Source organism: Jatropha curcas, chromosome 6 (assembly GCF_041381405.1).
Source record: "Jatropha curcas cultivar XTBG-Jc1 chromosome 6, XTBG_Jcur_1.0, whole genome shotgun sequence".
NCBI classification, from domain to species: Eukaryota; Viridiplantae; Streptophyta; class Magnoliopsida; order Malpighiales; family Euphorbiaceae; genus Jatropha; species Jatropha curcas.
In genome coordinates this window covers 4,834,352-4,849,350 of record NC_143156.1, presented here as the reverse complement: position 1 = coordinate 4,849,350, position 14,999 = coordinate 4,834,352, and the positions used below count along the sequence as shown (strand labels likewise).

The 14,999-nt window shown below is 32.6% G+C and overlaps 2 protein-coding genes across 7 annotated transcripts; one reads left to right on the top strand and one right to left on the bottom strand.

Moving 5' to 3' along the window:
- Window positions 1–3,124: 3,124 nt before the first annotated feature.
- On the top strand, window positions 3,125–9,701 carry LOC149495351 (oligopeptide transporter 4-like). Its single transcript, XM_089722318.1, has 6 exons — window positions 3,125–3,877; window positions 4,647–4,744; window positions 6,810–7,379; window positions 7,543–7,795; window positions 8,092–8,274; window positions 8,927–9,701. The coding sequence occupies exons 1-6, from the start codon at window positions 3,326–3,328 to the stop codon at window positions 9,539–9,541; spliced, it is 2,271 nt and encodes a 756-aa protein (XP_089578444.1). The 5' UTR covers window positions 3,125–3,325; the 3' UTR covers window positions 9,542–9,701.
- Window positions 8,640–14,938, bottom strand: LOC149495350 (uncharacterized). 6 transcript variants are annotated; one of them, XM_089722347.1, is made up of 10 exons: window positions 14,798–14,938; window positions 14,480–14,608; window positions 14,180–14,291; window positions 12,989–13,148; window positions 12,699–12,878; window positions 10,890–11,024; window positions 10,581–10,663; window positions 10,127–10,241; window positions 9,932–10,031; window positions 8,640–9,567 (listed from the first exon to the last, which is right to left on the bottom strand). In XM_089722347.1, the coding sequence occupies exons 2-9, from the start codon at window positions 14,529–14,531 to the stop codon at window positions 9,942–9,944; spliced, it is 927 nt and encodes a 308-aa protein (XP_089578473.1). In that variant the 5' UTR covers window positions 14,532–14,608; window positions 14,798–14,938; the 3' UTR covers window positions 8,640–9,567; window positions 9,932–9,941. The 6 variants fall into 6 exon arrangements, with proteins under 6 accessions (XP_089578473.1, XP_089578474.1, XP_089578475.1 ...); XM_089722348.1 differs by having other exon boundaries at window positions 10,127–10,220; XM_089722349.1 differs by having other exon boundaries at window positions 14,516–14,608.
- Window positions 14,939–14,999: the final 61 nt, after the last annotated feature.

Here is a 14,999-nt window from a genome sequence, read left to right as displayed (position 1 = left end):
AGGCCCAAGTCAAAAAAGCAATTATTATTATTATTATTATTATAATTATATTAAAATAAAGTTGACATATTTATTTTTATATAAGGTTCAGCATAGCATATGATAGTGAAAATTTTAAATAAATTATTGTAAAATAACAAGATGCAGGTGATGAGAATAGCGAATAATAAAAGAGAATTAATTAGATTATGCTCTTTTACGTAACGCATTAAACCACTGTACCTACTTTAGCATTAAAAAAAAAAAAAAGCTATATCCTCTCTTTATTAATGGTTTTCGATAATAGATAAGATGACAATAATATATACATATGGAATCCGATTATAAAAGCTGTGAGCAACTTCAATTGGTAGAGCTACCCTCAACAATAAATAAGCAATGCCGATGGATAGAGCAGAAGCAGCAGAGCTTATGCTTGAGAGTATTGGATAATTGGTTAGCAGTACTTCATGAGGTAGCAGATGGTTCCTGTGAGATATGGGTAATGAAGAATTACAAGTTTAAGCAAACTTGGTGTAAAGTTGGGAGCATTCCATTGCAGATAAGAGATGGATTATCTATTCCAAATCCATTGGTTGTTACAAAAAATAAGGAATTGTGGATTTGTGAAGATACATATCGAATTGTCACTTTTGTTCCAAGTTTTGTTTCTCCCAAAGTTCTTATCAAGGCCATGCGTAGTTAATAACATTGTATTTGGTTTCTCTTTTCATTTCCTAATAAGATTTTGATTGAATGTGTTTTACTTCTCTTTTGTAATCGTGTTGAGTTGATCTAGCAACTAATAATAATAACAATAATAATTTTTGATAGGTGTTATTTTATAGTATTTTTAATATAGTTTTTATTAGGATTTTTAGTATTTTTTAATTACTTTAATTAGTTTTATTTATATTTTTGTGTAAAAGTTTTTTTGAATCATTTTTCACTTTATCTTAAGACTTTTGTAGGATTTTTATAGAAAACCAGCTTATTTCCTATCTAGGCACTGTGAGAGTCCTACTTGGAAAGAAATACAATGTCTAAACAGTTTTCTATCTTCAAAAGATTTTTTACTCAACTTTCCTAAACGAACATATTCCAGAAAGTCGAACACGAACATATTCCAAAAAATCTATATAAAGAAAGAGAATATGTTTATCCTCAGTGTGTGAACATAATTAAGTTTGAGCACCACTATTGACTTCTTAAGTCTTATCATTTCATCATCAAACAGTATTTAATTATCTTATATTATTTCTAAAGGAAAAATATTTATTAATTTGAGGTTGTAAAAGAAAAACGTTATTTATTTATTTTATGTTTAAAACTTGTTAGCTAACCCTTGTTTTAATTTAATACAAATCATTATATCATGATTGGAATATTGCCCAGAATAATACATATACCTACTCTCCGCTATTGACTTGTTAGTTTATTAATTGTGTAAAAAGATGGCAAGATAAGTCAATTAAAGAGAAACAGCTGGACAATCATGTGATGATGATGATGATTGTTATAAAGGAATCTATAAAAGATTCTGCATCTCCAAGAATCAATGAATCTTCCTCATTTCTGGGTCTCATACTTCCTCCGGCTCCAGCCAATAAAGAATCTCTAAACATTTTCGTATTATTTTCTTTTCTTTTTAACTTTGTATCTGTCTATCAATGGACTTACTTATCTAACAACTTTTTTTAATAAGGCTATTTCACAACCCGACATGTATTATCTTTATTTTTATTTTTTTTCTTTATAAAAATAAATGATTCATATAATTTTTATTATTTAGTCTGAGGTGATAATTATAGTCAAGGAAAAAATATTAAGAAATTATTTAATTTTTCTGCTATTACTTTTTAAATATAAAATTAATTTCATTCCAGATTCATATATAGGTATATGTATAAAAAACTGTACAGTTTGCAACTCTAAAGTCTAAAGTGGTAATGTGGGTCTTGACTTTCCGAGTCAAAAACATTACGCTTGATTTCTATAAGTCCGCCGGACCGTTTTTCCATTGCCGACGTTATCATTCTATTTGCTTTATAAGATTTCTTTTTAAACAAGTATTTGTATTAACATACAATCTTAGATTTGCTCAAATAATGGACATAAAGTGTAATATATATATATATATATATATAAAAGATCGGTTAAATTAGGTTCGGTAACGGCTTTTTAAATGATTTTTAGTCAAAATGCTAAAAGTTACTTAAAAAGTTAAACTTATTTACCAATTGAATACTAAATGGTTTTTAAATGGTTTTTTTCTTATGCATCGATACTAAACCAACAATAAATTTATTTACCAATTGAATTATGAATTATATATAAAAATTGAAAATTAAATAAAATTCATGCTTTTTTCATAATGAAATCTTCTGTTAATGATCATTTAGTATTAATTACTAACTTTGTGGATTGCTGAAGTTCTTATTGATTTAACTTCTTTTGCAGATAAAAGAAAATTTCTAACTTTGGCATCTTGCCATTGACTCGCACTAACATGACATTGAACAATAATAAAAAAATATTTTTAATTGATTTTGGAATATAATTAAGATTATTCAAGACCACAATAAATTTAAAATAATTTATAAAAAATAATTTTTTTCCTTCAAAAAAAATTATTTTTAAAAGATAAAATAAATTAAAACAATTTTTAAAGACCAAGATATGACTCTTTTAAAAACCAAAATTAATCCTAACAACATAATTCAAACCTAAATGTAAGAATAAAATCATTTAAAAGTAATGGAAAATAATTTGATAACATTATTAAAAAGAAAAAATTACTTTTATCATCTAATCTATAATATTATTTCGACTTATTTAACTTTATATAAGTCAAAATACATAACTGTAACCAATAAAGCGTTTGGTTGAAGTGGTAAGCAATTCGATCCTCATAACTTACTTTGCTGTGAAGATCAAAAACTGGGAGGACAAAAAATTTTTACACTCTATAAACTGCTCTATAAGCCGATGGGAATTAAACCTTGCTTATATATAAAAAAAAAAAAAAAAAAATCATAACTATAGTTGAGATTTTATAAAGGGTAAGGTAAGCCACTTGCTTCTCACTTTGAGCCTACAAATCTTAAATAAAATATTTCCCATCCTAAAAAGCAATGTTTGATATTTCCACTTGTTTTGATGTATTTAGTCCCATAAATCAAACCATCTTAATCACTCCGTCATGTGACTTTCCTCTAACTGGCAAAACTACTTGACTTAAAAAGCTCTCTCAATACTCTTTGTCTTCCTATTCACATAACATGCAATAAAAACCTACACCTTCCTCCTCCACTTCCTCCTACCTAAGCCTCTACCAATCTTGCCAATGGGAACTCTGGAAGTAGAAACACCTTACTCCGCCGCTGCCGCCACCAATGTCACGAAACTCTCCGACCCAGAAAAACCCATCAGCGGCGTTGAAGAAGACGACGACGTTTCACCCATTGAGGAGGTCCGGCTAACTGTTGCTAACACCGATGACCCAACCTTGCCTGTTTGGACCTTCAGGATGTGGTTTTTGGGCTTACTATCATGTGGGCTTCTTTCTTTTCTAAATCAGTTCTTTTCTTACAGAACGGAGCCTCTTATAATTACACAAATTACAGTTCAAGTGGCCACACTTCCTGTTGGCCATTTCTTGGCTGCTGTACTTCCTAAGACTCAGTTTCGGATCCCAGGTTTCGGGTCAAGAAATTTTTCTTTAAACCCGGGTCCGTTTAATATGAAGGAGCATGTGCTTATTTCCATTTTTGCTAATGCTGGAAGTGCTTTTGGATATGGATCTGCTTATGCTGTTAGTATTGTTACTATTATTAAAGCGTTCTATAAAAGGAAAATCTCTTTCTTGGCTAGTTGGATTCTCATCATCACTACCCAGGTAATGACAAGTTTTGTTTCTTGATTTTCTTGTTTCCTGGAAGCAAAAAAAGTTTCTTGCTTTTCCTTTTCTTGTTTTAACAAGTAAAGAAACGAGATTATTTTGTCAATATTAGGTTGGAATTGAATCCTTATCTCTCATTTCTTTCTTTTTCTTCTTCCTTTTTTTTTTTTTAGTTTCAAGAGAAGAAAATTATACAATTATCTTTGCCTATTTCTTGGAGCTTATCATTGCTCTTTTGCTTAGGGAGATTAAAGTAGATACTTTTTGCTTTTCAATGAAGTTATAATTGTTTCTTGATAATGAAACTATAAAAAATAAAATAGGAAAGTCTTATCCTTCTGGAATAATGCTTAATGTGGCCTTGAATCTAATATTAATGTATAATACATTTAAAATTGAGTTTTAAAATGATTTTAATTGGAATTTTAATTAAAAGAATAATCTATTTTTCGTTTGAAATAATTATATTAACCAGGTTTTTTTATTTGAAGTCAGAAAAAACATTACTTGCTTTTTTTTATTATTTGTCTCTCATAGAGAGGGACAAACTAAAAGACAGGCTAAAGATAAAATCGATTTTTGATAAATTATATATCAAAGAAGCAAATTATAAATTATTTCTACTTTTTTAATAGTATTTTAAAAGTGGAATTTGATACGTTAAATTATTGCAGCACACAGTTTAGACTGTTTAGTGAGATGATTTGGTTTCTAATTTATAATTAAGTGAAGAAATAATAATTGGAGGTGGGTGGATGAACTGTAGGTACTTGGATACGGTTGGGCAGGGCTTCTGAGGAAATATGTAGTGGAGCCTGCACATATGTGGTGGCCGAGTACTTTGGTTCAAGTTTCTCTCTTCAGGTATGCCTCTCTTTCTTCTTTTCACTCTTTTTTAATTATCATTATCTTTCTACTTGCACGCCAATCATCAATTATAGTGGCATTATATTTTTTTTTCTAAAACAATCTCACGTTAAAATCTACTTTAATTAAAAAAAATAGCAGTGGGTATGCACGAAATTTACTAATAACTATCCAAATCAAAATTTATTTAGAGTATAACTTTTACGAATAATAGATAAAATATTCATAAATATCCATTAGCAGGTAACGGTTGATGGTTACCCAAAAAATATATACCCATATTAATTACTGACACTTTATAAATTTACGTATAATTATCCAAATACTTTATAAATGGATTGAAGCGGGGTACCCTAAATAACCGCACAGCCTGCATCCCTGTGGAACCAAGATTCAATATTCCAAATTAAAAGGGACAAATCATAAATTTTTTGTAGAGTAAATTTGAAAATTTTTTTTGTGGTGTAGGGGACAATGTCATGATGATGTAATAAAAATAAAAATAATAAAAAATCAATTTTAGAAAATGACGAAGAGAATCATTGTGTGACCATAAACTAGTGGCTAGAGACAAAAGAGTTGTCAATTTTGTTTTGCTTATTTATCTTTGAAGGCATTTGGATAAAGTCCGTCAGCTAGAATCTTCTGACAGGCCAGTGGTATTGGTCAGCAATAGCTGATTATCTGTTCATTGAAACGCGATTGTAGAAATAAGAACAAACAAGTCATTCCAAAATTACTAACAGTCTCGTTTGGCACTAACTGAAGAAAAAAAATAAAAGGATGATAAATGCATTCTCCCTCACTAAAATTTGTAAAAAATAAATAAAAATAAAAATTAGAGTTGTATGTATCAACAATTCGGTTCGGTTCAGTTTAAAAATAACTGTAAATTGAAACCAAATGCAGTAAAATTCCATTTTTCATGGTTTTTTTTTAAAGAATCACCTAATAAGCAGTTCAAAGTCTCTAGCAATTAAAGCCTATAGTGGCAGATTGAGAAATACTTTGCAGCTCAGCATGAGAATATATAAACATTTTTTAAAAAATGTTGCTTAAAATCAGATTCTTTCTTGATGGGTAAAATTGTCTTTAGCTGGGTATTAGGTTTGATGGTGAAAGGAAGATCAAATTTGGTGGGGCCCGCTTGTCAATATAATTGAGTTGCCAATTTCTTTCCTTCTTGTTCTAAAAATAAATAAATAAATAAACAAGTAAAAACAAAGTGGGTGGGATGGGACTCAAAATTTCCTTCCTTAAATGCGTAAACCATCGTGTGGGAGTGGGACCCAGTTGATTGTGATAAGCCTCATCCCAAAAGATTGCATAAAATGAGGACCTTATTTATTAATTAATTAATTTTAGATTTGAGATAATCCTGATTTAATAAAGCCCTCAAAATATGAAAAATATGATTATCACCATAATTTTTGTATAATTTTTTAAAAAATATTATCCCCCCGCCCCAACAAAAAAAAAAAAATTCAAAATTTTGTTTTCTCACATATATTTTATAAATTTCTCTTAAAGGAAATATAAGTTTGACCACTAAATTCTCTAGAATTTTATTTGTTATTCATATATTTCATGTATATTTTTAAAATTATAATTATAATACACCAATTTTGGAAATTTGTTCATATTTCCCCCTCTTTTTTTAGTTCTACTTTTTTGTCCTTATTCTTGGCCTCCCATTTTTTCAAGTCTAGTTTCAACCTAGCCTTCCCCTTCAACAGTGATGGATTTACCAAAAAGAAAGCTTTTCTTTTCTTTTCTTTTTTCCCCTCTCAATGTAATCAGGCTAGTGCATTCCATATATTAAAAGAATGACAACCATCACTCACCTTGGACAAACAGAGGGATGTTTCAAACTACCTAATCATTTACTTCTGTGTACCTTTCTTGCTGCTATTTCTATTCAAACTTAACAAAACTGAATTCACTTTGATATATTCAATTTGCAGGTATGTTTCCAGCACTTGGCTAGCACCTATAACAGATAATGTAATTAGACAATGCACATGAGCCAATGTTTTACATAAAGTCTGGTATAATTTTGCAGGGCTTTACATGAGAAAGATGATAGAGATCAACGCATGACACGAGCCAAGTTCTTCCTAATTGCACTTGTATGCAGCTTTTCCTGGTATTTAGTTCCTGGGTACCTATTCACAACACTTACAAGCATTTCGTGGCTCTGCTGGGTGTTTTCAAAGTCAGTAACAGCACAGCAACTAGGCTCAGGCATGAGAGGTCTTGGACTTGGAGCAGTGACGCTTGACTGGACTGCAGTCGCTTCCTTCTTGTTCAGCCCCCTCATTAGCCCTTTCTTTGCCATTGTCAATGTTTTTGTGGGATATGTGTTGATAATGTACATTGCCATTCCCATTGCTTACTGGGGCCTAGACTTGTACAATGCACACAGATTTCCAATATTCTCTTCAGATTTGTTTACAGCTCAAGGAAATAAGTATGATATACCAGCTATAGTTAATGACAAATTCGAGCTAGACCTACCAAAGTATGAGGAGCAAGGAAAAATTCATTTAAGCATGTTTTTTGCTCTGACTTATGGCTTTGGTTTTGCGACCATTGCATCGACTCTCACCCATGTGGCTTTCTTCAATGGAAGGTAATCTTTTACTCATTAAATCATTAGTTGATTTTCTTCATTTCAATTTCCCCACAAGAGAGCTCTTAGAAGCCTTTTCAGCTTTCTTCAATATGTTTTTCATTGATATGTTATCAACTGGGAATTTGTATCTACATAGTATCATGTTCTGATGTATCCACAGGGAGATCTATGCAACATATCGTGCTTCTTACAAAGAAAAGGAGGATATCCACACCAGATTGATGAAAAGATACAAGGACATTCCTTCCTGGTGGTTTCACTTGTTATTGGCTGTGACACTCGCAGTTGCTCTTGTTCTCTGCTTAGTCTTGAATGATCAGGTTCAAATGCCATGGTGGGGACTCGTCTTTGCCAGTGCTATGGCTTTCTTCTTCACACTCCCAATCAGCATTATAACTGCAACAACAAACCAGGTAATTTATTGAACTTTTACCCTAACTTGGAAATCTAAATCTGAAAAAAGTTAAAAGATTAAAAAAAAAAAATTCCTATACTGCACGGTCTCCCAGAAGTTCTCATGCATTCTCCCAAAGGATAAGGTGCTGCTATGTAATGGGTTTTGGCATGCAATGTTGGTACCAGCAGTGAAGAACCTCTTGTTTGAGAACTTTGGCCTCAGTTCAATGGATATAGTGGCCATTCTTTTCCCAATTTCATTCTCTACACAAACTTTTGTTTCATCACTAACAATCTGATAATTCATGTATAGACACCAGGGTTAAACATAATCACGGAGTATGTTATGGGTATCATATATCCAGGAAGACCAATAGCCAATGTATGCTTCAAAACCTATGGTTATATGAGCATGGCGCAGGCTGTCTCCTTCCTCAACGATTTCAAGCTAGGACACTACATGAAGATCCCTCCAAGATCAATGTTCTTGGTTCAGGTACATTTTTCTTCTTGCCAATCTTGTATCAAAAGCACGCAAAAAATAAAAGGGCAAAATCTGTGGAATCCAGTTCAAATGTTATAATTGAATAAACATTTGTTAGAAACTCTTCTACCCGAATGACCTTGCACAATTTAAAGTGTGATATTTACAGTATTGAAAAGACAAACCCTTGATCTCATCTACTTCTTCTGCTTCTTCTTCAGGAGAATAGCAGATATGGTAACTCTTCCTACGTCAATCGGAATCATCTCTAACAATTTTGACTGTACAAATGTCATGCTTTCTTCCACATTTTAAACCCTGCACTTGATATCCATAATTTTCCCCCCATGCTGATGATGGAAATTCAAATCTTACAGTAGAATGTAAAATGCTGCATTTTATAACAAGATTATGTTAAAATTCATATATAGCCAGAGCATCCCACGTCTCAGAATGAGTTTCACCAAAATATTTTGCAAGGAAATCGTCTAATCATGGTTTTTGGGCATCCTGAATCATTTGGTGATGAGACTTCTAACTTACAACGCAAACAATCAACAGCAGCAAATACTTTTTATTGTTTGGTTTTACACTGAATCTACCGCTTCGAGTTACAATCACTAACATTCTATTTCTATGTTTCTTTTCCCATGGAAATGTGTAGTTCATTGGAACAATACTCGCTGGAACAATCAATCTTGCAGTGGCATGGTGGCTGCTGAACTCCATTCATAACATATGTCAGGATGATCTGCTTCCGCCCAACAGTCCTTGGACATGTCCAGGTGATCGAGTCTTCTTTGATGCATCTGTCATATGGGGTTTGGTGGGACCTAAACGGATCTTTGGAAGTCTTGGAAACTATCAAGCCATGAATTGGTTCTTCCTTGGAGGTGCAGTGGGACCATTTATAGTTTGGGTGTTGCACAAATCATTCCCCAAGCAATCTTGGATTCCCCTGATTAACCTTCCAGTTCTTCTTGGATCAACTGGAAATATGCCTCCAGCAACAGCAGTAAACTACAATTCCTGGATCATAGTAGGAACAATTTTCAATTTCTTCGTCTTCCGCTACCGGAAGCATTGGTGGCAGAGGTATAATTACATTCTTTCAGCAGCACTGGATGCAGGGGTGGCCTTCATGGCAGTTTTATTATACTTTTCAGTGGGTATGGAAAATAGAAGTTTAAATTGGTGGGGCACAGAAGGCGAACACTGTGATTTAGCAACCTGTCCAACAGCCAAGGGAATAGTGGTTGATGGTTGTCCAGTGAACTAATTGTATTCTTCTTCTATTGCACGTTTCTGTTTAAAGTTAAAGTGTTGCATAGTATAGAATTAGAATATGAGAAAAAAGTATAATCAAATATCAAACTACAGGAATGGAGCAATTGTGACAACTCAAGGCTTTATATGAATTATAATTTCTACTGTAAAAATTTAGCTTCCTATATAAAGCACAAGTCTATTACAAAATAGATTGTAATCCAGGGAACATGATTCAAGTTTGAACTCCTAAGGATAGAAAGGTCTTAATTCAGATTGAGTTTCTTGACTCATCAACCGACATGCAAACCCATTACACCATGCTTTGATGCAGTGAATAACTTGCTCGCACAAGAATCCACTGACATAATGATTAGAGCATTTTAACAATAATGCTTCATACCTTGATCTAATCATGATAGTTTATTTGAGAGCCACTGATTGTACTCATCCATCCGTATGATGAAGGAGCTGGAACTCAGTGAGCCACCTCCACCATATGCCTTCACGTTCACAAAGTTAAATGGAATTCACTTGAGGATTCAGCCAAATAATCAGAATAAGCAGTTAAAATTTCATCGTTTTTCAAGGTGCATACCTTTGCAATTTCTGAGGTATCAGTAGCAGTATCTGCACTCCTCAAGCACATTTTAAGATTATTTCGTTGCATGTAGATAACAGCTCCTATGGGCCTGATAAAATTGACGTATACACTTATAGTGTTGGGCAGTTGTAACTAAGTTAGCAATAAGCTCAATATACTATAATGAAAATTATAATGGGAAAATGATAGACTTTGATAGCATACGTAATGCAACAGTTAGCGAGACACTGTGTGATAAAGCAGCAAGATTATGAGAATTTAAACATGAAAAATTCACACATACAAAATCAAGTCTGTTGACCAATAACATATTAGAATTTAAGTCAGCTCTATGTTAAATGAAAAACTGCCCCAATATCCCTACAACTACAATCAATGGGAATTTCGAAACAATACTATGACTGACAACTAAGAGAGAATTTTGGTCTAGATAACAAAAACACATTACCTTAGACCAGCTGCAGCACTTTTTACGCTAAGCTGCCTGCCAATTTCATCAGCTAAGTTGGAATAGCCATCTGCTCTAACTCCCTGTAATCAAGGAACAGGACTAATAAGATCACATAGAAGTTAACACCAGGAAGAAACTGTAGGTCAGGTTTAGAAACTCGAGGACAGAAAGAGAGAAAAGTGATGGAATACATGAAATGTTAGGTTAAAAAGAGAATAAGAAGAAGAAGAAATGTTGGAGCATGGTTCAATGATAATCAGGAAAGATTACTGCAAAAGATGATTTGAGAATAGAGATCTATAATACCAGGCACTCCCCATAAAATCCTCTACCCAGTCGAACTTTAAAAGCTTTATCCAGCAACTTGCTTGCAGTACTCTGACGAGAGGAAAAATAAGAATTTCCCTTGGCGATTAAATCGGTGGAACTTATCTCCAGTAACTACTAAATGGAAATTTAAAGAAACTTCAGTTATGATAAATATATTCGAAATGATGAAGAAATATGAAGAGAGGATGTTTCAGTTTTTATATATATATATATATATATATATATATATATATTTTAAACATCTTCTAGAAATATTCAAGCTTTCAAGCAATTGCAGTAAATAATACACTGTTTGTAACTCAAATTTTAACATTTAAAGTAGCCATGGGTTCCGGTTCCAGATTTTCTGGAACCGGAACCGAACCGAAAAGGTCCGGTTCCGGTTCCAGTTCCGGTCCGGTGACAAAACCGACGGTTCCGATCGGTTTTCCGGCGAATCGCATAATTTTAAATTTTAAATTTTGAAGACCGGTTTAAAAAATATATATATATTTGAACATAAAAAATTAAAAAATACACCTAAAAAATTAAAAAATACTTCAATTAAATTTATTTTTTTAAAGACTTGAACATAATTATTTTTTTTTTTTAAAAATTTCAATTGAATTTATTTTTTGTTTAAAAAAGTTTGAACATAATTTTTAAAAAAAAAAAAGGCTTGAGATTTTTTTGTAGAGAGAGTAAGTAGAGAGTGTAGTATATTGTAGAGAGAGTAAGTAGAGAGAGTTGAGATTTTTTTGTAATGAATTTGTAAATAAAATGAGCTATTTATAATAAATCCAAAAATTCATTTTTCCAAAAATACTCTTGAAACTAGCCGTTTATGGCTGTTGGGAGGGGTAATTAAGAGATTTCACAAAAAAAAAAAAAAAAAAAAAAAAAAAAAAAAACAGGTCTGACAGTTTACAACGGCTAGAACCGCCAGTTCTAACCGGCCGGGGAACCGGCGATTCCAGTCCAGTTCCGACCGGTTCTCTGGAACCGCCGATTCCGGTTCCAGAAAATTTGGAACCGGAACCGAACCGGAATTCAATTCCAGAAAATTTGGAACCGGTTCGAACCGACGGTTCCGGTTCCCGGAACCGTAATATGGCCATGTCTAATTTAAAGCATACTTCCATTCTTCTGCTCAGTCAGAATTAAATGACTAAACTAACTGTTGTTCACTTTAGGGCTTCTGATTCATCCAGCTTAAAGAAAAATGTTAAAGGAACCTCCTAAAAGATTGTGAATAAAATTTGATCAAGAAATAGATCTCACAAATAAAAGTTATCCAACTAGTTATCCAATGATGCAATTCCTTATAAACTATACTCCACATCGAATTCTCTTTATGACATTCATTGGGCAGTATTATAGATAGTACAACAGTCTACCCTCGCCAATAACTAGATACCCTAGGAACAAATTATAGAACATACCTTCATGAATCAAGCAACAACTAATTTCCCACAGAAAATTTCCCGAAAACTAATGCATTCAGTCAATCACTTCCTACCTTTGATTTTATAATCACTCAGTGTTACTGAGCCTCAATGCTAAGTTCTAGATTCAAAAATCTAACTTCATTAACAGCTGATGACTTGCGTGCTGATTATCTCCAAATTTTATTTTCTTTATTACCTCTACTTTCCATTAGCCAAGCCAACAAAAACTTTAACCTAACCATGCAACAAAGGATTGCAGTATCATACAAGCACACTTATACAAACATTTAAGGTTCCCATTTAAATATATAACCACACACACAAAAATTAGAAAGGAAATGTAGGGGATATTTCAAACCTTTTCAAACATATGTGGGTTAGTAACACAATTTATCTTTGAGTGCCATTCACTTAGTCCCATATTAAATGCTCCAATGTCTGGCGGACTCCATCGCCGAAGATCTACATCTTCAATGTGCTCAAGAACATCTTCAATCTGCACTTGTTCTTCTGGGTTTAATAATCTGGCAACTTCCCCCTTGTATTGATCAAGAGAAATGAACTCTCACTTTAATATACACACGTATTTTCCCCACATAAAATGCCAAAAAACTAAAGCACAAAAGAAATAGTCTCTCTGCAACTTACATGTGAAGATTTCATATCCACAAGTTTGTTAGAAAAATATTCATATACAGCTGTAGAACTACTCTTCTCAATATCAACATAAAATGCAATTTTCTGTTCACAGTCTTCGCTAGATGGAATATTTGAAAGTACTGATTTTCGGTGATCGAAACCTATTACCCTATAAATTAAAAACCCATTAAATTTAACTTCCATAGCATAACATTCACAAAACATTGAGGTTGAGGATGGTATAAATTGAGGTTGGCATAACTTCCATAGCATAACATTAAATGTAAAGACATTGGTGTAAATTGAGGTTGGTATGTGACAATCATAAACTATGCGATTCCTTCTAGTAAATTCATAAAGAATTTATTAAATAATTAGACTTTGTAATAAATAAGGTATACTTTTAAAATAAAATGATCTAAGCAGTTAGTTCACCTTTCTTATTATATACCTCTTCCTTGATATTCATGGCTTTATGTTCTATAAAATCATAATGCAGGACATATTGGTCTTCAAATTTTGAGGTCCTTGCAATTCTTCTGACTAAAAAGCATGAATAAGACTTGCTGCACTTAATATATGAGCCCATCCATATACCAAGTTTGTCCATAAAAAGTTTTTTAAAATATTATTACTATTTTATCCTTTTTTTTTTGAATATCAGAAAATACACTCATTTAAACTAAAAAGCATGTCTTGATTGATTTAATATATGAATGAGTACATATATAATGAGTCAGTAAGTATTTCCCAGAACGCATATATAGCTAACAATACTTGATATCCACTATGTAGTAGTTTGGTCAAATATAACTAAATGTAATCAACTGTCACACATAATTAATTATGGGACAATGAACTCAATATTATATTTCATTATCTGGTTTTTATTCTCTTCTGATGTAACTTCAGGACTTCTATATTTGCAAAGTTTCTAAGAAACTACATTTTTTTTCCAAATGATAATAAATTGTCCAAGTCATCCATCAAGCCTCAATATGTGGAAGAAGTGGTTCTAAAATTTCTCACCTTATCTTTACTCTCTGCATCCCACCACTAATTTCTCTTCTCAAGTCACTTCAGGACTTGTATATTTGCAAAGTTTCTAAGAAACTACATTTTTTTTCCAAATGATAATAAATTGTCCAAGTCATCTATCAAGCCTCAATATGTGGAAGTAGTGGTTCTAAAATTTCTCACCTTATCTTTACTCTCTGCATCCCACCACTAATTTTATCGACAGTCACTTCCTGATGAAGACTGCTCGAAGCCAGACTTTTCAAGTCCTCTGTTCTGTCTTTAGAAATTTGGTCTAAACGAAAAGAGAAGTGGAGTCATTTACACGCCAAACATTTACACACCAATATTTCATTTGGTAAACCTGAAAAAACTGTTTCTTTTATGGAGAAAATAATAGAAAACTTAGCTTCATAGCTAGTGTAGAAGGCACTAGGAAAAGGGTAAAGTTTATGTCAGCATGTTTACCAAACAAAGCCTTACATATGGGAAGAATCAGAAACAATGTAAAAATCATACTCCAACACGTACGCATTCGCTTAGACCAGTAAGAGTCATGCAGGATTCTTTGATGGGATCAGAACCAGATTCCTTCATTCATTGACTTAAAGTCTGCAAAATATTAGCCTCGTTTTATTCTACATAACAAAGTTCAAAAGCTAAAAGATTGGACAAAAATACTGATAATAAGCAGAAACATCTATGCTTTTTCCATCTTGTTTCAGTCTCTCAAACGACATTGACATTTGTCTTTACCCATGAAACCATAACATATTAGATAGTGAAATTTAGAGAACTTACATTGCAAGATCTTCAAGTGCTGACACTGCTTCGCAGTATAAGATATGAATTCCGGAAACCATAATTAACCATCTCACATGGTCTGGCTTGTTAAGTCAAACTTTGTCTTTTAAAGCAACACCCAAAAGGTACATAATTTTCCCCTCTTTTCTTTCTCTCTTTTCTTTCTCTTCTTTGTGGGAAGGGAGGGTAAACTTGTGGA

Bases quoted from the DNA above. Each gene is read 5' to 3' on its own strand.
- LOC149495351 (XM_089722318.1), top strand. From the start codon at position 3,326: ATGGGAACTCTGGAAGTAGAAACACCTTACTCCGCCGCTGCCGCCACC. The intron at 3,878-4,646 runs GTAATGACAAGT...GATGAACTGTAG, and splicing joins TTCTCATCATCACTACCCAG to GTACTTGGATACGGTTGGGC. The intron at 8,275-8,926 runs GTACATTTTTCT...GGAAATGTGTAG, and splicing joins GATCAATGTTCTTGGTTCAG to TTCATTGGAACAATACTCGC.
- LOC149495350 (XM_089722347.1), bottom strand. From the start codon at position 14,531: ATGCGTACGTGTTGGAGTATGATTTTTACATTGTTTCTGATTCTTCCC. The intron at 13,149-14,179 runs GTGAGAAATTTT...TTTAATTTATAG, and splicing joins ATGCAGAGAGTAAAGATAAG to GGTAATAGGTTTCGATCACC. The intron at 12,879-12,988 runs GTAAGTTGCAGA...GATCAATACAAG, and splicing joins TGGATATGAAATCTTCACAT to GGGGAAGTTGCCAGATTATT.